Source organism: Lynx rufus, unplaced genomic scaffold (assembly GCF_022079265.1).
Source record: "Lynx rufus isolate CCGP_SWC_20201006 ecotype Redwood Valley unplaced genomic scaffold, mLynRuf1.p SCAF_1, whole genome shotgun sequence".
NCBI lineage: Eukaryota > Metazoa > Chordata > Mammalia > Carnivora > Felidae > Lynx > Lynx rufus.
This window is the reverse complement of record NW_025814823.1, coordinates 104430541-104452809: the sequence shown is the minus strand read 5'-3', so window position 1 is coordinate 104452809 and position 22269 is coordinate 104430541. Positions and strand designations below refer to the sequence as shown.

General features: G+C 46.0%; 1 protein-coding gene across 2 annotated transcripts in view; it reads left to right on the top strand.

The window, feature by feature from the left end:
• MARCHF3 (membrane associated ring-CH-type finger 3) overlaps nucleotides 1–21793 on the top strand; it is a 149863-nt gene extending 128070 nt beyond the window's left edge. For both annotated transcript variants that reach the window (XM_047084069.1, XM_047084074.1), the window contains 2 exons: nucleotides 14415–14624; nucleotides 20848–21793. In XM_047084069.1, coding sequence (XP_046940025.1) covers nucleotides 14415–14624; nucleotides 20848–21006 — 369 coding nt within the window. In that variant the 3' untranslated portion in view covers nucleotides 21007–21793. The remainder of the gene's footprint in view (nucleotides 1–14414; nucleotides 14625–20847) is intronic.
• Nucleotides 21794–22269: the final 476 nt, after the last annotated feature.

Below are 22269 nucleotides of genomic sequence, written 5' to 3'. Positions count from 1 at the left end.
ATACCAGGAGGAAAGGCATGAGAGATGGGAGAATAAAAGCATTCTAATGTCCTTCTAAACACTGACGTATCTGCTTTAAAATCTATGACTCTCATGTTGAAACCCAGAAGTCGTGCATTCACCAAAATAAACACATTTTCAGCTGTTGGGAAAACATACCTGACAGATACCTATCTGAAAAATAACCCAATTAGATGAAGATGTGGCATGGCGAAAGGAAATGCCTAGAAACGAAAATCTGCACGGGATGGTAAGATTCTTTAGGGGAATCTACAAGACACTTCAAATTATTTTTTACCCAGGGAATTTTCCAGGTCTCAGACTTTTTAAGCAGCTTTAATGAGATGTAATTCATATACCATACAGTTCACCCATTTAAAGTGTACCATTTGGTGACAGGGTATTCTACTAAACTATTTTATGTCTCTATGGATTTGCCTATTCTGGGAATTTCCTAGAAATGGAACCCTACAGTATGTGGTCCTCTGTGATTGGCTTCCTTCACTTAGCATAACATTTGCAAGGTCTAGTCTCAGACTTTATAGAAAATGTATCTTAACCATCCTTGGTATTATTTTATGTATTTTTGATTCTCTCCTGATATCCTCCTTAATATACGATTCCTACTCGTTATCATTGACTAGTGCTTACCCTGTACCCCTGTTCTAGGAGCCTAGTGCTCTATTTGCGGGGGGCCCTCGGTGGCTCAGTCAGTTCAGCATCTGACTCTTGATTTTGGTTCAGGTCACGATCCCAGGGTTGGGGGATAGAACCTCGCATTGGGCTCCATGCTGAGCATGGAGACCGCTTAAGGTTCTCTCTCTCTCTCTCTCTCTCTCTCTCTCTCTATCTCTCTCTCTCTCTCTCTCTCTCTCTCCACTGCCCCTTTCTCCCACTCACTCTCTAAAATAAAGTAAAATAAAATAAAATAAAATATTAATGTTCTATTTGTGTATACAGCCATTTTAGGAAGGAGGAAAAGGGCAGATGACAGGAAAAGGGCAGATTGACACAGATGTCAGTAGTCCTTTTTCCTCTTGAAGTTTTGCCTTTTCCCCATAACAGTCTATGAGCTGAAACCCTATTCGTTTTTTAATCTTTTATTGTATGGAAATCATATGGCACATTGATTTTTTTACATTGTCTGAATTTTTTCCATCTTTGCTCAATATAAATCCTTTTCTTCCTTTAAGCCCATTAATTTAATTTGGTCGCTTTCATGATTCTGCTGCCCTGCAACTATACAATTAATTTTTTAAATATCACATTTTGTGCCCTAGGGCAATTTTTTTAAACCAGTGTCTAAGGAAAAATTACGGCTTCTCAGAAGCCAGTCAAATCCTACTGCCCACATTCTTAAATTTTTCAAAGCTCAGAAAGTTGAACTGGACCCAAGCAGTGTCTCAAGACAATTTAAGGAAATGCTCTGCAATAGCATTTCTTACCCTCAGATATGTTTGAGAATTTGATAAAAGCTTGAACTGTCTCCTCTGAAATGCACAGATGTCTAGTGCTCAAATACAGTCTCAAAGCGGGGGTCACAGGTTTTCCAAAGCCCTGCGCCCTGGTCAAAGACCCCTGATCTGAAAAGACAGTTACATAAACTGCAAAGGAACATGTAGGGTTTCCCAAAGTGTCTCCCACACCCTTAAAATGTTGTGTGTGTTTTATTTTTTTTTTAATGTTTATTTTTGAGAGAGAGACAGAGCACAAATGGGGGAAGGGCAGAGACAGAGAGGGAGACACAGAATCCAAAACAGGCTCCAGGCTCCGAGGTGTCAGCACAGAGACCGACATGGGGCTCGAACTCAGGAACGGTGAGATCATGACCTGCACCAAGGTCAGACGCCCAACCAACTGAGCCACCCAGGCACCCCACCCGTAAAATGTTTTAAGCAAGAAAAGTAAGTGAAATTTCTCAACACTTGGCTGCAAACTCCCTCTTCCATGAGGAGGCTGCTTTATAATTCTGTGGGTGCCCCAAGATTGGATATGATTTGCTGGTCTGGAGGGGGAGAGCCAGTGATTCAGTTATGCATATATACAGGACTGAGCTAGTTATTAACTCAGGCTCTTCCATGGTTGGCTTGGTTCCACCTAGGGACATACTGGGGGCACATGTCTCAGGATCACTCAAGCTAAAAATGTATGTCTCCCAGCTGGACAAGCGTTTTCCCCCAAGACAACAACTTGGTGCATCCAGCCGGACTCCTGCCTGCCCTTCCATAAATGCTAGTCCTTGATGTCACGACCTTTGTCATTTGAACTATTGCCCCTACCCCTTTAAGAATGTCTTCCCTGAAGACAGCTCTGTATTTGTAGCAAAACGGTCTATAAACATTGAACATAATCAAGAGAAGCGACGCCAGCGAGTGGAAAACAGGGCCCTCCCCTCATACCCCACCAAGGCATATTTTTGCCTCGTTATATTCAGAGCTCTGTAACCAATGAAGGAGATCCAACCAGTCCAGAGGAGTGACAAAAACAGGTGGCTGGGTTGGCCTGGACAGCCAGAGGGAGACTCTCTAATCTAGATGTGAGGAGGCTCAGGAAGGACATATCTGAAATCTTGAAAATCATGAAGAGCTTAGACAATGTGCACAGGGAGTGGGCAGCACTATCTAAATTGCTTGCATGCTACGGGGATACCTTTGAAATTTGAGGACAGGACATTTCAAACAAAAATAAAGAGGTATCAGCACATGAACTTAGGCCATTGGCTCAAAGGGAGCCCTGGGAGGTTCCAGATCCAGTCACTGCTCAGAGGCATTGCACATCAGCAAAGTCGGCTGGGCCATCCTACATAGTTGGGGTCCTTTTCGGCAACAAAACACCGGGCTATAGGGATTGTGACTCTAAAAGTTCCTCTGTTTCCACAGCTTCACGGTTCTTCCATCCGGCAGAAATCTTCCCCTTTCTCAAAGTGCCGCTGTTCTTGCTTATTTCAGGCGTATGTGGCCCTGGTGAGACTGTGCCTTCTGTTCACAGTTCTACAGGTACCTCATGTTTCACTACAACCCCTCCACCACACTCTGCCTGGAGAGTTCTTGCACTCATATCCTCCCTCACTCCCTCGGAGGGACACCGATCTTTAAATGTGGTCCCGTTTTGACGACCTGGTTTTGAATTTGGTTTCTCTCTATTCCCTCTCTCTCTCACTGTTCCCAGGGATCAAGATAGAGATTTGTTATCCTTGTTCACATTATCCATCATAATCTCAGCTTTTGTTCAAGATTCCAAATGGGGCTCTTACTTGGTCCATTGTCCAGGCACCTTTTGCCCTGTGATCCTGTCCTTCTGCTGGAAGTCATTATTCGAAGCTTATGGCCCACAGCAGGCCAGAAGACAGGGTGTCAGATGCCAGCAAATGTACTGGATGCAGGGCCAGGAGCCCCAAAACAGCCAAAAGAAACAGGGCTCAGGGACCTGGGGTGGCTGGTGGGGTCCTGTTGATAACAGACTACACAGTATGAGACCATTGCCTCCCAGAAATCATTTCTATTTTGGGCACTATGCTTGTCAATTACTAATTTCTTCTAGAAATTTCTGTTTTCTTGTCCTCCGTCCTCTCTTGATCTCGTCTCCTTTTGTCTCTGGCTTCACATTGATCACATGTGCCACAGAATCGTGCAGCATCCTCTCATATTCCGGATAAGCAGTCTCCATTTGGCTGTGATCACGTCTGCACAGGGATGATCTAAAATAATTAGAGCAAAATGATTCCCATTTTGCTTATATCTGAAGTTGCGAGTGAATATATGAAATTACGCTGCCATCTAGTCCTGCTGTGCGGCTCATCTCCTCTTTGGAAAACTTCAAACCGTTGATGTCGGCATGTGTAGCGTTTGTTTTAAATAATGCCAGCACCAAATTACAGCGTCTCAGGTACAAATATGGTATTTATGATGCATTGTGGCCCATTAATTGGCCTATTGGCCTAAGTCCTCCAGGGACTGTCACAAATCTCCAGGGTGCCCTTGAATGTGACTTATGCTTCAGCCAAATCACACCTGTGAATGCCAGAGCAACTGCTCTAACCGTGTGTCTGTGGCAAAAAATTACTTTACGGTGTTTGACCAGTAGGGTCAGGGTGAATGGTCTTTATGTACGTAGGGATGGATTTCAGTTAAACTCATCCTGTTTCCACTCAAAGTGATCCTGTGAGTCAGAAGGATTTATATTCTTCTTCAGCTAATATTTATCAAGCACAAACTAAGTATTTCAGGAAGCAGGAATTTTATAACTGAACACGCCAGGAGAATGTTATTATGTACTAAGAGAGCTTACCTGCTGGGGAGAAAGACATGGGATAAACAAATGAATAAAAAGGTTATTTCTGATGGTGATAAAAGTTATAAAGAAAGAAACAAGTTGTTGTGAAGAGTAACGTGGTGAGAGAGTGCATGGTGATTCGTGAAGTCCTCTCTGAAGAATGATCTTTGAGTAGAGGTGTGGCCAAGAAGGAGCTGGCCATGGGAAGGAGAGTACTAGGCAGAAGAGAACCCCTGCAGAGGTCCTCATGCTTTTCTGAATCAGGAAGAAACATGGAAAAAGAAGGAGCATTGCTTGAGAGATCAAAGGAACCAGATTCCAGGTGCCTAAACTTTTCCATTGAGGACCCAGTGGCAGTCTGTTGAAGTCTGTGGATCCCTTCTCTCAGATCATGTTTTTAATTACATAAAATAAAAAAACGTAGGAATACAGGGACAACCCATTACATTATAACACAGCGATCAAAGTATTAAAAAGACAAAAGCTGGGATATAAAATCGAAGTGCTTCTTTAACACATTCTGTGGCAGATCTAATAACCAACCATGAAGGAGCAATATGTCAAGATGTCTGCAACAGTTTAATGGGATGGGAAATAGCTGTGATTTTTTTATTGATCACAAAGCCACAAGTGCTGCTCCAACCCATAAGATCTTCTGCATAACTCAGTGAGATGCCAGATTTCAATTAGAGGCTGTGAAAATCCCCCCAATCACAGATCCCATGAATCCTGTCCTTGGCCTGCTTGGGGGTCTGCGGAGCCCAGGGTACAAACACACAGGGCTTGTGGGCCGTTCAGAAGCCTTAGACTACATGCCCTGGGGAGCCGCCAGGGAATTCTAAGCAAGAGAAGTGATGTGAGTTTGCTGCTGTGCAGACACTGGATTCTCGGATAACAGGAACAGGAGGGTGAGGAGGCAATTATGTGGCTCAGGGGAGAGTAGTGGCTTGGAAGACTAGTGACACTGGAGAGAGAGAGAGACGCGAACGAGTTCAAGATGTATTCCAGAAGAACCAACAGGACCTGCCAATTGGTTACGTGTGGGGGGTGGGGCATCGAGGAAGGATGGGGTCGAGGGTGTGCACCAGAGCCACCAGTATTGGTCTTGCCACGCCCAAGTCTGGGACAATGCGGGCGGGAGCTGGGTGATGGAGGTGAACCCAGTGCTCCATTGTGGACCGTGTCAAGTGTGAGGTGTTGCTTGCACAGATGGAAAGACGTTTAGGGAGCAGCGAACGCACAGCCCGAGCTCAGAAGACAATACACCCAGTCTCTAGTTGAACCTGATGTTTTGAACAGAAGTGGGAACTTGAGCCAAAGAGAGACGGTCTTGCACCACTCCCTTCAAAGCTGAACCTTCCTCACCCCTGTGAGAGGGACTTCTGTTATTTTACTGCCCCCAGAGAGGTGAAAAAACTGGATGAGGGTCACACGGCATTTGGGGGAGCCAACAGGGGACACTAGAAGCAGTCTCCTGTCTCCTCCGGCTACTTCCCCAGCCTGTAGGGGCAAACAAATCAGGATCAAGATTTCATGTAGTTATATGTGAAACTGATACTGTATAGCATTATACATCCATTATTACACTTCAACTAAACATTTTTTAATGTTCATTTATTTTGAGAGAGAGAGAGTGTGTGCAGCAGGGAGGGGCAGAGAGAGAGGGAGAAAGAGAGAGAATCCCAAGCAGGTTCTGCACTGTCAGCAACATGGGACTCAATCTCACCAACCGTGAGATTATGACCTGAGCTGAAATCAAGAGTCAGATGCTTAACTGACTGAGCCACCTTAAGCATTTTTTTAATAAAAAAAATTTTGGGTAAGATTATATGTAGTGCAAAAGCAAGCTGAAAGAAAGAGCTGAAAGAACATTAGGCTGGAGATCGCAAACCCTGGCTCCTCTGCCCTGTAACCTTGAACAAGTACCTCAACATCGATGAGGCTTAATATCGTAATTCAAAATGGGAATAACAACACCAGCTGGTGTTATTAAATTCAGTGAAAGTATCTGGCACATAATAGTCACTCAGTACATATTTTTGGTTGAACCGGGGTTGTATAATTTTTAAATGGGCATCTGATATTGTCTCGTTCTCATGTAGTTCAAGGTAGTAAAAAAAAAAAAAAAAAAGGGAGGGGGGTATAAAAAAAAAGATAGTAATTGTGACTAAAACACTAGAAAGGACCTTAAATAATTTAGTGTATTTGCCATGCTATCTCATGACCTATGGAGAAATAGATGGCATTCCACAATTATTTACATCTCAGGGGGAAAAAAAGCTTGAACAGAAAATACAGGTTTTACACCTCATAGCAACAAAACAACATGTAGATATTTCTCTTGGAAACCTACAAAGAGCAAAATGTTCAGGAATACCATCTCCCGTCCAGAAGGCTGAACGCAGTGATCCTCAGGACTTGATGTCTACTCACCAACAAAAGTGTCTCCTTACCAACCAATTTCATTCGTCTAACTCATATTGTAAGATCATTTCTGGTCAGGGGTCCTGGCATCCAGATGTTTGCTCATTCATTTTCATTAAGCATCGACTGCATTCCAGCACTGTTCTTGGATTGAGGCATGCAATAATGAACAAAAATGAAGTCCCTGTCATCACAGAGTTCTCACTGAAGTAGGGAACAAAATGTAAACAAGGGAATAAACAAATAAATAAAGAGAGCATCTTTTCAGAGAGTGCCATAGCTCTGTAGAAAATAGAGCAAGGCACTGTTTATAGGTTCAGGAGTGTTTGCAGTGCTAAGTTACCCTCTGAGCTGAGACCTAAGTGATCGGAAGGATCCAACCGTACAAGAATGTGGACAAAGCCTGCCTCCCATACGGGAACAGCCACAGGTAAAGGTTGGAAATGAAGGGGGAGAGGTGGTAGGAGACGTAGTCAGAGAGGTAGGCAGGTGTGAGGTCAGGTCTTCTTGTAGTCCTAGGTCAAGAGTACAGACACAGTTCTGACCACTGGAGAGCCTTAAGCAAAGGTTCAAAATCCTCTGACTGATGTATGTACAAGGTCTCTCTCCCTGGTTTTGGAGCTGGACTGTAGGGAAGCCAGAATGGAAGCCGGGAGGCTATTGCCTCCCAAGTAAGAGATGATCGTGGCCCGGGGATAGAGGCAGTGGACGTGGGAAGAAGTGCACAGACGCCAGACTTATTGAAGGTGGTGCTGATAGGACTTCCTGGAGGGCTAGGCACAAGACAGAAAGGAAATGGATGGCTGAGCGACTGGGTGGGTGGTGATGTCATTCACTGAGATGGAGGAGACGTGGAGAAAAGAGAGGTTGTGAAGTTAAGTACTAAATCAAGAGTTCTGTTTCGGACGGATTGAGTTTAAGTCGCCTGTTAGTCATCTAAGTGGAGATGTTGAGCGGGCTGTTGAATATGCGCATCTGGAGCTTTGGACAGAGGCCAAGGCTGGAGAAGGACGTTTTAGGATCATGAGCAAATCCTCTGTGAAGTTTTCATTTGAGGCGGATTGCTGTGAGCAGTGTCAGCATCCACTGATGGATGTCCCAAACAAGCATCTCCTCAGCTCCCCGGCATCGGAATTTCTTTCTGTGAGACTTCAGCTGTCCTGGAAATTGACTAACAGACTGGAGTTCAGGGATTGAGAACACCGGTAGGAGTATGTTTCCTTGTTTTTGTTCTCTTTTGTGCCTCCATTAACTGAAATGCATGGTTTTCATGTTTCACGGTCATTTCTAAATCATGGAAAGGACCCATCACCTACCGTCTAATCACAGCACTGCCCCTTCCACTTCGCCGCTCCCCAGGCAAGCAAGACAGCTTAGTGTAAAATGAGTTGGGCTTCAAAAATAAGACCCATCCCAAGGAAGGTAAGCCCTTGGTTAATAACTCTGCCAAGTGTCATATTAACAAGAGACACTCAAGCGGATAAACCCACATGAGACAACATTGTGAGACCATGCCTTCTTTTTCTTTTTCCTCTCCATAAATTTGTGGTGGTCCTATCAGTTGTTATCCCTTCTATCAGTTTCTCCCATTCTCGTGATGGTTTCTCATTAAGGAGATTCATGGGGAAGGCTGTAATCGATCAGAGCTATTAGCCACCAGAGTGTAATCTGGTTCTAGTACAAACTGACCTGCAGGCTGTCCTATCTACCTTGAGGATTTAAGCCGATTAACTCGGAGGCTGGGAGGCAGAATCTAATGTCCTATAGCACTGCACCCCCTTTGCCCCTACTCCCCAGGAAGGGATTTAACAAATTGACACTGTAATTATATCCAAACCCACAGTTACTCCACCTTGAAAGGAATCACTGGTGCCCGGCTCACCTTGGATGTACACTTACGGCCAGTGAGTGATGCTGTGTCACCGGTGGAATGATACTTTCATTCCCTCTGCTGTCTATGGCCCTACAGTGCCGATTACCATGGGGCGGGGCGAGGGGGTTCTGTTTTGTTTAGACGGTTGGTTGAGTGGTTGGTTTTTGTATGTATTTACAAGAGCAGATCAATCTCCGGGTTCAGGAACGAGTTAGTGATTGGAATGAGATCGCCACAGAAAAATAGGCAGCTCAGTGCCAGGGCTTTTAATGGCGCAGTCTCCCTGCTTTACGTTTCTGATGGAAGCAGAGAACAGAAGGCCGGAAGGGTGCCCACGTTGCCGACAGATCCCCTGGCGGCCAAGGAGGTGAGCCGGCCAGGTGAGAGATGCCAAATAAATTAGTATTCTCAAACATCAGCCACAGCTAACCCCCAAGTATAAGCAGAAGACCAATGTTAAACTAAAGCCTCTTCAAGAATGATGACCGAGGGGCGCCTGGGTGGCTCAGTCGGTTAAGCATCCGACTTCGGCTCAGGTCAAGATCTTGCAGTTCGTGAGTTTCAGCCCCACATTGGGCTCCGTGCTGACAGCTCTGAGCCTGGAGCCTGCTTCGGATTCTGTGTCTCCCTCTCTCTGCTCCGCCCCCGCTCATGCTCACGCTGTCTCTCTCTTTCTTTCTCTCTCTCAGAAATAAACATTAAAAAAAAATAAAAAATAAAAAAAGAATGATGACAGAACAGATTGTTTCGGAGCACAGTCTTTAGAGCTAGAGTGCATGGACCAGAGCCAACACCAATCTTCTCTGTGCCTCAGTTTCCCTATCGGTAAAACGGTGGTGTAGTGGCACCGCCTTCAAAGATTATCGGAGAGTAAAGCAATTACTTCATGTGGCATATAAGAGAGTGCTCTGCATTTCACAAGGTGTGAGTCAACATAAGTTCCTGTCACTGATTTAGCATTGTAAACGCTGAATGTGCGAGATGCCACTGTTCTAAAGGGTCCACCTCAGGTCAGGTCGGGTGGCAACACAGACACACAAACAAACCTGCCATTCTGCCGAAGCCTGCTCTTTTATGAAATGTTTGGGAAATGAAGATACTGCTACAGAATAGGTTTAATATTCTGTGTATAATATGTATAACTGATTAGACAGGCAGGAGACACAGAGGAGCAAAAAACCACAGTGAACAATAATTGAGATCAACCCTTTGTCTGTTACGAATTATGCCAAAGTGAAGCTGTGATTCAATGCCCACAGATTGAACCGCATTGTGATCTGGTAAGAGAATTCACATAGAACGGAATAGTAGCCTGAGAATATTTTATAAAGTTACCACGATACCATCCTGGCCAGCCAGTCCTTCACCTACCTGATGAAACAGTAAAATGGCAGGATTTACCATATCCCACCTCGCTGAAAGCTTGCAAAAAATCTAGTGACTGCGTGTGCACACACACATCCACACAAGTGCCATTTGGTGCAGAAAGAAAATGTAAGCATGGAAATCAAGGAACAGCAAAGTGAGGCTGGTTTGAATCCTGCCTCGGCCACCTACTTGCTGTCCACCCTTAGGTCAGTTATTCTTTGTTCCCCAGTGTCGGCATCTGTAAAATGGGGATGATGTTAGCACATGCTTCAGAGAGTTATTGCAAGGACTCAGTGAGATAATGCATAATGAACTCAGATTTCTAGCACTGAGCTTGCCCCAAACATCTGTCAGTACTATTTATTTATTTTTCTTTTTATTTTTTTACTGCTGTTGTTTGCTAAGCACTAGCTAGACAGCTCCCTCCCTCTTCTCTCCCTGTCTCTCAGTCAGGGTCCCCCTCTGTCTTTCCCAATGTTTCGTACACAACTAATACATACATGTGTAGCTACATGGCGAATCCATGTTCATTTTATAAAATACATACAAAGTGAAAAAAATTAAAGGCCATTCATGATTCCACCACCCAGAATAGCCACTATCTTGCTGGGTATCATTCTGGTCTTTGTCTGTGTAAATCCACTACATCTTTGTTGGTGTAAATGTCTGTGTGTATGTAACTATCTCATCATATATACAGGATCTTACTACACATTCTGTCCAGTAGAACTCTTCCTGCTCAGCAGTACATCATATCAGGAAATATAAAATGCGCATTATCATTTGAAATTACTCGATGGTTTTCTGTTCTAAGTAAATTCCATAATTTATTTTGTTTTCCTAATTTATTTAGACATCCCCCCTCTTGCTGGAAATTTGAGGTGTAATCAGATTTTCTCGGTTATAATCTCTGCTTGTATAAATATCCTGTTATCGACCAACTTGGATGCTTTGACAGACATTCTTACTGTGGCAGAGGGCAGGGTTTTTCTCAGCAACAGATACTACCAGTGGTCCTGTTCATGGGACTTAACATTTGTGTAAAACATAAATGACACCTGGGATTCTGAAGAAGTCACCGATTTTGATATAATGCTACCTAGGGTGTAACTTCATACCTGGGCACTTGGCTGGCTCAGTTGGTACAGCATTCAGCTCTTGATCTCAGGGTCATGAGTTCGAGCCTCAAGCTGGGCACAGAGCTTACTTTAAAAAAGAAAAAAAAAAAAGAAAAACAACTTCATACTTAAATATGACCCAGCAGCAAACAACATAAAGAGTAAGTTGAGCAAATTTATATGACTCATGGTCTGGATTCTGCACATTAACTATAAATATATATTTATATACATACATTTATAAACACACATATATATGTATATATTATATGTATACATACAATACATACACATATATATTATATACATATATATATACATTTATAAACACACATATATATTTATAGCTAATAATGTGCAGAGTCCAGATTTTGGGTGATAATGTATATATAAAAAGGCCTGAAAATTTTTCAAGAATATAGAAAATCACCAGCGCCTGGGTGGTTTTGTCAATTAAGCAGCTGACTCTTGATTTTGGCTCAGGTCATGATCTCACAGTCATGGAATCGAGCCCCATGCTGGACTCCATGGTGAGCATGGAGCCTGCTTGGGATTCTTTCTCCTTCTCCCTCTACCCCTCCCCTGCCAACACTCGTTCTTATCTCTCTCTCTCTCTCTCTCCAAATAAATAAACATCTAAAAAAAAGAATATAGAAAATCAGAGCACAACTAGAAACTGAGAAACCAGGAACCAGCATTAGTAATAATAATCTTGCCTTTGTAATTTATCTTACACCAGACAGAGATAACTAGTGATTTGTAATTACCTCCTTCCACACCTGAGTCATTTCACTGGGTCATGTTAAGGGCCACATAGATAAGTAAAATTCTAAATTAATTTTCATAAAATGCATTCCGAATTCCCAAGCAGCAGAAATTGAGGAAAGTCTTTGCCAGTGAGGTCGGCTTGTCTGTGAACATCTGTTGCATATTTACTGAGAATTTCCTATGTTCCAACAAGGGAGGCCAGGCTTCCAGATCTTGCTTCCAGGGAAAATCTGCAAGAGGAATAGGTTGCTGCGATTTGAGCAAAATTGTTTAAGGATCTGGATTTCTGCATGTCTTGCAATTTTAATATTTTTCGAGTATTTTACTGATAGGACACCTGAGCAAGAGGGGAGCGATGTGAGTCCTCTCCTCAGTTTGACCTCCGAATCACCTGGAGCGATCATTTAACCTCACTGAGCCTCCATAAAATTAGGATAATCGTACCTGATTTCTCCTTTCCACCTCACAGCGATCGATATTCCCAGTGTTTAGGCAAGAAAATGTTAATTAATAAGAGCTCTTTGAATTTTGCTGAAGCTGCTGAGATGTGTAAGGTAACATGACAACAGGCAGCAGGGTCAGCATCATTCGCACTTGATCACTTAGGGATTTATGTGAAATTTTTTATAATGCTGTATTTATATTCACAGACAAGTTGCCTCCTCATTACTGAGCTGAGGTTGACTTCTTTCAGCATCTCGGCACGATGGTAAGGTGGGTTGTCCCTGGAAACTGGTATGTTGGGCACTGTGGGTCGTTCAATATTGGCCCCAGGCAAACACTCAAGGAAAGGGTACCTTTCAGAAAAGCTCTTCCTTGCCTTTTACCATCTCTCCCCGCCACCCATCTCCTCTAGTCACTCCCTGAAGCTTTTGCTGGCCCTTCCATTGCTCTGTCCTCACCTTGCTTCCTCTGTCTCTTCCTCCTGCCCTTGACCATGGCCTTCCCTTTACTCTCCACTGTGCACCATCTACTCTCATATCCCCTGTCATGATGCTTTCACTCCCACCAATGTTTCTGTGGGAACTGCAGCCCTGGCCATTTGGAATGTGTGCTCAGCAGCCCACAGTGCTTCCATTTGGGGGCCAGCCCACGGCACAGCTAAGCCCCCGTTCGTTTAGGAAACAAGATGGAAAACAGACTCAGCCTGCGTCTCTTGCCACTCCCACCCCTAACTGTGCTCAACCCCCCCTCCTCTGGACCCTTTGGGCACAGCCACTACTACATGGGGTAGTGAGGCAGGGGTATTTGGAGACATGTTTCAATGCCAATCTGAAGAAAAGCCACCTGACCTCATTACTGTCGTGCACCAACACCCATACGTAAGCATGACTTTTCCCAGAATGGATTATGGAGAACATTTCAGCAGGCATTTAGCAATTCCCCAACTGGGACAGCAACTCTGTTCCCCTCCTGTAGGAATTCTCCTCTCTGGTCTTTCAACAACCACAAAGTTTTGCCCACCCTTTTTTGGGATTGACTCAGTCAAGAGAGCAACCCAATTAAAACGTCAGGGAGCACCCTAAGGAGGAGGTCCAGGGTCCTAACAAGGAGGGGCATCACTCAGTTCATGGAGTCACATGAGTCTCACTCTGTGGGGGATCCCCAAAACCACCATCAGCCTCCATGATTGAGTAGAAGGACTCACAGGAATCAGAAAAGCTCTTTTACTCATGGTTACAATTTATTACAGCAAAAGGACACCAACTAAAATCAGCAGAAGGAAAGGGTGAATGGACGGGGTGAAGTTCAGAAGAAACCAGGTGCGACTTCCCAGGTGTCCCCTCCCAGTAATGTCATACAAATCTGCTTAATTTTTCCAGCAACAATTTGTGACAACACATACCAAGCGTTATCAACCCAAGCCTTGGTGTCCAGGGTGTTTATTGGGGTCGGTCACATAGGCATTCAGCGCCTGCATGACTGACCTCAGCTGCTCATATTCCAGCCCCCACAGCGAACATAGGTGTTCAGCATAAATCACGCTGTTGGCATAAACTATTTCATTATACTCTTACCATATGGCCCAAGGCCTGAGGCAAACAAAGACACTCGTAAAAGGCAAAATATTGCCAGGACTCAGAGCTCATTTCTGAAGAGCCAATCTTGAAAACGGGTCTTTCAGGGGAACATGCACAATTTGAGCCACCCGGCCTGCTGAGTTAACCCTTTCCTGTAGACATCTCCCAGAGCCAAGATCCTGGAAGGCTTTGGCCACATGACAGCACTTTTTCTATCTCAGCTATTACCTTCCAGAAATAACATCCTCTCTACCTTCCCATGGGGTCGCTATTTAAAATGATAACCATCGTTTCAGAAACAGCAGGCCATCGACAGCAAGGACACTGTTCAAATTATTGTTTTTATCATCATCACTATTGTCACGTTAAATTATCACCATAGTCACTATAATCCGGTGAGGTGGGGCCTGGGAATGAGCCCTTAATGCTGCCTTGTGATCTCAGCATGGGTCAGAAGTGCCCGTTCCCAGTTTCCCGAAGAAGAAGACAGCTTGCGGGTAGTGTATCTCCATGCCATCCTGGCATTTAACCGTGACCTTGCTTTTCTCTCTCCTCCCTTTTCCCCGGCAGTGGCTCAGAAACCCAGGCCCCCAGCATGAGAAGCGGACTCTGTTTGGAGACATGGTGTGCTTCTTGTTCATAACTCCACTGGCCACCATCTCAGGCTGGCTCTGCCTGCGGGGCGCTGTGGACCACCTGCACTTTAGCAGTCGGCTGGAGGCCGTCGGACTGATTGCACTCACTGTCGCACTCTTCACTATTTACCTCTTTTGGACACTAGTAAGTATGGCCCACCGTCCGGGGAGGGGGGGGGGCGGTCAGAGCAGCTGGAGCTGGCTGCCCCAAGGCTGGCACAGACTTCCCTCTTGTCCGTCACATGTCCGTGGAGAGACAGACCTGCAGGTGCTGGTGAGAGAGTCTGATGCGATTTATTACCACGTGTGTGCGTGTGTGTGTGTGTGTGTGTGTGTGTACGCATAGGTGTGCTGCTGGGAAGAGCAGATCAAGTAAAGAAAAAGCCCCAGCTTCTGAGAGCCCATCAGTCAAACACACACACCCCAGACATTTCTCCCCTCCAGCGTTCTAGGACTCCATCCGTTATGAGGCATGGCGTTTCTTTTCTCTGGTTTATGTTCCTCACTTTTGCTGGGATTGTAGTGTATTATGAATGATGCATTCGGCCACCGTTGCTGTCACTGCCTGCGCACATCATGAATCCTCCTGCTGGTTATTTTCTTCTTACTTCCTGACGCAGCCTCAAGTCTTTGTTGGACGTGGGGCTGCACTTTGCCTGATGATTATTCTCTGTGTCGGGATATTGACTCTGCTGCCCATAAAAACACTCATTTATCTAGCTGAGAAGCCGCCACCAAAGAAAACCAGTTCCCAATAAGTGTGCCTGCTGTACATGAGGAAGAATTCTTAAACATCTCTGTTCTTTCCGTTCACTGAACTCATGAAGTGAGTTGATGGCTTGGGCACCAGTTGGCACGGCATTGATCTCACGCTTTATGTTTCCCTCTGGGACCCGCAGAGAAGAGCGTCACTAGCCTCTACAACAGTTTCAGAAACCAGGCCCCCTGCTTCCTGGCATTACTCTCCTGTGCCTGCTCATTTCTAATCTGAACACGTTCCATTGTTATTTAATATGTATTTCCTGCCCAGAGTGTACCACTCTCATATCCCGTAGCACAGTGTGTCAGCATGTGGAAGCTTCTAGCACTTGCTCACACTTGCTCCTTTGCTCTGCCTTCCAAACCCGGCCCCACCAGCTCCTACTCCCACTACGAAAGAGGAAAAGAAGGGTGGAGGAGGAAGAAAGGAAAGGAAAGGAAAAGTTTTCCTAGGGGAATGCGGATGCGACCCATCTTAGATGAAAGAGGGGATTGGGTGGGAAAGGTACCTAGCAAGGGCTCTTTCAGGAGCATGAGAACATATTCTATTCCAGAAATGTTTCCAAGAGGCAGTGCTGCACGGTAAGAGCACATATGCATTTAGAATCCAAAGGCCCTGTGGTTGGACCCAAGATTTACATCCTAATAGCTGTGTAACTCTGAACAGAGTACTTAACCTCTCTGACCAGCCTTACGCAAAAAGGTGGAGGAGCAGGCAACAGCCCCTGGGTCCCGCTGCTGTGACGATTAGGCGCGGAAACTTCGGGAACATTTATCAGAGCACCCAAAACAGGCACAGGGCTTTCTTCCTCTGCGTGCCCAGCCGTCTACAAGATGCAAAGCGTTTGGAGGGAAAGAAAGGCTTTCTCCCCTTTGACTGGTGCGGAAACCGCGACGCCCCGCGACAGTAGTTACTGAATCTAGACTAACTCCCTCCCTGATAAATGCTGCACCCAGCAGCCCTGGCAGGAGCCGTAAGTCAGGAGCTGACAGCACGTGGAAAGTGCCCTCCGGCAGAAACCCATTGTAAACAAGCTGTCAGGCTTCGGGAGAATATGCTGTGAAAATGTCTTAGGTAAACAAACACGGTGTCAGTCCCAGCCCGGCTGCTCAGAGGAGCCTTCCTGAAAGGGCCTCGCGGGCGCAGCGAAGGGGGACGCATAGCCTCCCCACCATCTCAGACTCAGCCGGCCTGCCTCTGCAGTCTGTGCGCAGATCTGGCGCAACTCAGGGGAGCTGGGCCTTCTGGAAGCTGCCGTGCGGAAACCCGTACCAGGGATCCCGGAGTCCAGGGTGCCAGCCATCTCCGCCGAGATCCCAGGGAGAGGTGCCCCAGAAACGTCACTGCCCACATCACAAACCACTTGAGCTCCATGCACAGTCAAAAGCCGGATGAGAGCTGAGTCCACGCTCAGCGTTAGGAAGACATCCAGGGTGGCACTTATAATTAGCCCCCGTTGAGAGGTGGGGAGCAGGGGGGCGGGGGCGTGGTGCTGTGACCCGGGGGAAGCCCCTCAGCTCACCGCGTCCCTGGTGGAACCAGCACTCAGCACAGAAACCGGTTAAGGCACAGAATGGAATGAATGAGTGATCTGTCTCCTCTGGCTTGCTCCCAGCCCGATGGGGTAGTCATTTGAATTCTCCTTGTAACACGGGGAAACCTTCCGTAGGACATTGTCCAACAAGGGTCACTGCCGGCTGGCTGAGCCGCAGCCCAAATAGCCCACGGTAGCCTGAGGGGGTTGAATGTGACCCCGTGCCCAGTCCTGCTCCGCATCCCATTTGCTCACACAGCCCACCTCCGCGGTACAGCCAGAGTTCAGGGAGCGGCAGTCCGTTTCTGGGAAGGTGACTTACAAGGCCCTGGCCCCATCAGCAAGCCTCAATCACGCCAAAACCTCTGGAGAGAAAGGGCAGAATAAAAAATCCGTAACAAGATTTCCCAAACCCTGCCGTGACATTAATGTAGACCTTAGGTAACAGCCTGTCCCCTCCCTGACAGGGAGAGGTGGATGCTGATGTATTCTAGCCCTCCTTGCCCAGTCTGTGACCACAGCTCTTCCCAGGATCTGGTCCACAACAGGTTAATAAATACCCTTTGGACAAAGAAATGAATACACCTTAAGAAACCCACCCCAAAAGGAACAGTATTTTTAGAATAGTGGCCCTGTGCTCTTGCTTCCTCCTTTCTTCTTAAAACCTCAGACATTTGGGCCGCCTGGGTGGCTCAGTTGGTTAAGCATCTGACTTACGATGTAGGCTCAGGTTATGATCTCGCAGTTCATGGGATGGAGCCCCCAGTCAGGCTCCATGCTGACAGGGCAGAGCCTGCTTGGGATTTTCTCTCTCTCAAAATAAAAAATTAAAAACTCACACATTTAAGAAATATCTAAACGAAGTTCCTAATGTTACAGTTGCCACAGCTTCTTTTTGGTTTGTGTTGTTTATTTTTCCGTCACTGCCTGTTTTTTTTTCTCTAAATCAAACCTCCCTTCTTCCTATTCTGCCCCACTGCAGGGAGGGGGCGTCTTGGAGCTCTTGGTCCAGGCTCAGCATGAACCCAGGGCAAGCGCAAACCCAAGGCCCCGTCTGCATCATGCCCCAATCTATTTTACTGTCCCCCGATAAGAAGTCATCTTTATATGATGCTTTCTTCTTATTGATTGAATTTGCCTGCAGACTGTGATGGTTAACGGCAATGAAGATAGATTAATGCATAATAAGATCTCATTTGTTTGTCTCAACAAGCGGGCTGATTTTTGTACCTCCTGGCCAAGGCACCAGGAGAACTGCTAAGTTGTTGACTCCTGGGTCGCCTGAAGCAGTGCTTCTCAGGCTGGAATGTATCTGTGAATCACCTAGGGATCTTGTTAAAATGCACGCTCTGATTCCTTAGGTCTGGGTGGAACCCAAAATTCTGATGTTCTAACAAGCTCCCAGGTGATGCAACCTGCTGCTGACCCCCCGCCACGCTGAGAGCAAGGGAAACAGCCCTGTTTTTCTCTTTTTCCCCCAGTTCCCCTGTGTCTAAGAAGGAGCGTCACAAAACTGTCTTCCTTTCCATATTTAACACATCAAAAATAACAGGCCGAGAACACTAGCACACGTGAGGCACTGTGCTAAGTGCTTTCTGTACACTCTGAGATACCACCATTCACATTTTGCAGCTGAGGAAACTCAAGCTTGGGGATGGTAAGCAACCCTCCCAAACGTGGAGCCGCTTGGCAGAGGATGGGATCCAAGCCTGGGGTGCCTGGCCCGAGAGCCCAGGGTCTGCTCCCAGCATCAGAAAAGGAGCTATCTGCAGACACCCACGGCTATTTCTCTGCTTACTGAGGTCCAGCATGCACGGCTCTTTAACATACAGAAGGGTCTCTTTTGTTTTTTAAGTTTATTTATTTTTGAGAGAGACAGGGACAGCATAAGCAGGGGAGGAACAGAGAGAGAGAGAGAGAGAGAGAGAGAGAGAGAGAGAGAGAGAATCCCAAGCAGGCTCCCTGCCATCAGCACAGAGCCCGACATGGGGCTTGAACTCACGAACCCATGGGTCGAAACCAAGACTCGGATGTTTAACCGACTGAGCCACCCAGGCACCTCGGGTCTCTTTTTTGTTTATTTATTTTGAGAGAGAGAGAGAGAGAGAGAGAGCGAGGGCGAGTGTGCATGCGAGAATGAGGGGGGGAGGGGCAGAGAGGGAGAGAGATCCCACCGCCCCCCTACCTGCTCCCACCCGGACGTCAGACTCACAAACCGTGAGATCATGACCCGAGCCAAAATCACTAGTAGGATACACAACAGACTGAGCCACCCAGGCACCCCCAGAAGAAGGGTCTCTTGATTGGAAACCCAGCTTTACTATAGTATTTCCAGATTCCCGACTTCCAGGACTGCCAAAGCTCTTTGTTAAGTACTTGTCTGCATTCTCCTCTTTCCCTGCTCTTAGCCCCGAGCAGCGGGCTTTCCAGCCTACCTGTTTCACATTCATGAGTAGCACCAAGCAGTAGCAGGACAGAATAGATACATGAGAATCAAGCTTAAGGAAAAAAAAAAAAAAAAAAAAAAAACCTGATCCACTTTGGCATGTTCAGGGCCTTTTGGAGAAAAGCACATCTGTGTGAGTTGAGAAGCTTATATTTTCATATCCAAATCTCACTGGCACTCAGCCTGTGGCATCTGCTTTCTAGCCTCAGAAATTTGAGCTAGCGGCCGTGAATTTCATGATCCTGCCAGACGACTGGTAAGCCCTTTCTGATCAAGGGCCTGTGCTCTCCTCTGCTTGAGAAACACTGAGGTCCAACCATAGGTCAGCCCTCTGATTACCATGGATCCTGTGCCGGGATCATCCCAAACCGCCCACCCCAGATTATTAAACAGCCCATACCGGGTAATTTGTCAGCCTAAGCTCACGGGCATCTTCCTTCCCAGCACCTACCTCGTCATCTAGATGCTCCCAAACTGGAACCTACCCCCAGTGTTAAAGACAGTTTATGCATCTTCAGAAGTACAGACTCTGAACTGCCTGGGCAGTCCATCAATGCTGTAAGCTAGCCTTCTCCAAAACAAACCACAGATGTGTCTCATTCCAGTGTATTTACATGGGAAGCAAGTACTTTTCGGCGGAGTTATGCCACAATTGGCCATCAGTTGACTGCTTATAATGTTGTGTATTCTATAAGAGAGGCTTGAATCTGAAGCAGTGGTGCAATCAGAAAGCATAGGATATTTATTCACGCAGCAAACTCTACTGAGCAACTTCCTAAGTGCCAGGCACGTGCTAGGTGCTGGGCTTACACAGGCGAATACAACTCAAACCATGCTCTCAAGATGCTTCTGGAGCAGGGAGACAGAGAAACAAATACACTAAGGTACAGAGCACTGGATGCAATGTTGAGGTAGGCACAAGGCATTGCAGATGCCCACGGAAGTTGAACCTACCCCAGGCTCTGGCTCAAGAAGAATTTATCAAGGGACCTGGCGCCCATGCCAAAGCATCCCCACTGGAAGCCATAGAACACCGTAGCTACAGGCAGTTGGAGTTCACCCATCAGGGCCAGCTAGTACAGTTGTACAGGTTGTGCATGGCACAATTCGAAGGGTACATTTGCTAGTCTGAATATTGAACTGTGCAGAGTCCAACCTGCAGGAGGATACATGAGCATCCCTCTCATTTAACCTGAAGACCAGAAAGACACATTGCCATATCCCACACCTCGGGGAGGGCTAGCACTATACCCACTCTGCCCAACTGCTTGTGGCTAACTTGCTTCACAACTGACGCTTTGGGGCCCAAACACTACTACCCCAAAACTAAATCCAGACTCCAAATGAACCTCATTTCCTCTTCATATCCTAATTTTATCCAGTATTATGGGGAATGGAGGAAGCCACCCTGGGAGCCCTGCGTGTGCCCACACATGGGTGTTCTCTGGTTGGTCCCAACCTCCCAACCATCAGCCGCTTGCAAGAGCCGTTTTGCCCATGCGGCCTACCCCGCTGTACCACCGTCAGCTGTTCAGAGCTGTTGTAAATGACGTTCTCTATTCCTTGGTTTGATTCTCGGCTTCTGCTTACCTGAAACCTTCCCTTATTTTTTCCTCTCCTGACCCCAGGTGTCATTTCGATACCACTGTCGATTGTACAACGAATGGCGTCGGACCAATCAGAGAGTGATTCTCCTCATTCCAAAGTCTGTCAGCGTACCTTCTAACCAGCAGTCCCTGCTGGGCCCCCATTCTGTCAAGAGGAACTCAAAGGAGACCATTGTTTGAGGCTTGTGTGGTTGGTCGGTTGGCTCGTTGTTTGGGGTTTTGGAAGTCTCCGCACGGGGGCCATGCACTGAGCCACTCCCGAACCCCTCCTTAAGCCGTGGGTCTCAGAACACCCTGAGCCTTGTGAGCACATCGCCCCAGCAACGGACTCAGCCGAAAGAGAGCAGATGCTGTTTGACTTCAAATCATGGATGCTGCAATCACGTGATACTTGCTCAGCTGCCAAACATGCTTATTTAGCAGATACTATGTGGGATTTTCTGAACACCTCTTTAACATATGAGGAAGGTTGTCCTGCTAAAGATGCAATTCAATGCTTCCTTTTTTATTACTATTTCAAATATATATATATATATATAAGTATATATATTAAAGTCAGATGATAATTACAGTCGAAAAAGCCAACGTTACAACTGGTTTCTTGGTTTGGATGAGTTTGGTTTGGGTTAGTTTATGCGTTTCCCAGTTTCTACTGTAGATTCTTTGGGGGTAATTTGATAACTTGAGTGGTCTTTTTCATTGCCTTCTTCTCTCTCACTCAAGGGGACAGCGTAATGGCTACAGAACAAGGCATATTTGGAGGATGTTTTGTACTAAACTTCATTTATTCCGTTTTTAAAGGGGAAAAAAGGTGTGGCAACTCTCCCTACAGTGAACTGTTTATTTAAATTTCATTAAGGAGGGAAAGAAAATTACGGCGAGAAGCAGGCTCCTTTCGAATTGTTTGATACTGCCAGCTGATAAAAGCTATTTTCTAATAATAAATATCCAGTGTGTGAAAGACAAACCCTGCTGATTGCAACATTCTTCTTTTTAATTATAAAACCTGTGAAGTTTCCCCAAAGTAGGTTTTAAAAAGAAAAGAAAAGAAAAAAAAAGACAAGCAAAAAGGTTGGTGTTCTTACTCCCATCTCGTTTAGTGCATGTCTTAATTCTGCCTTCACAAGGAACTGGTGGATCATTAGACATTTCTAGGAACCCTGGACCTGTTTTGCATATCAATTAGCATTCCCATTGCTCTACTGAATTTCTAGCTTGACAGGTAGATGTGGCAAAAAACCTGTCCTAGCAGCCTATGGCCCCTTTGTCTGATTTTTTAAAAAACACATCCCACACAGTGCCTTCCCCCAACCATGAGCCAATTCAGTCACAGGCTGAAACAGACCTTTGCTAAGGACTTCCTGTCCCTGTTTTATCCACCACTGTGTAAAGGCTCTAAACTGCACCCTGCATTTGTAGCCACTGAAACCACGGGGCACATGT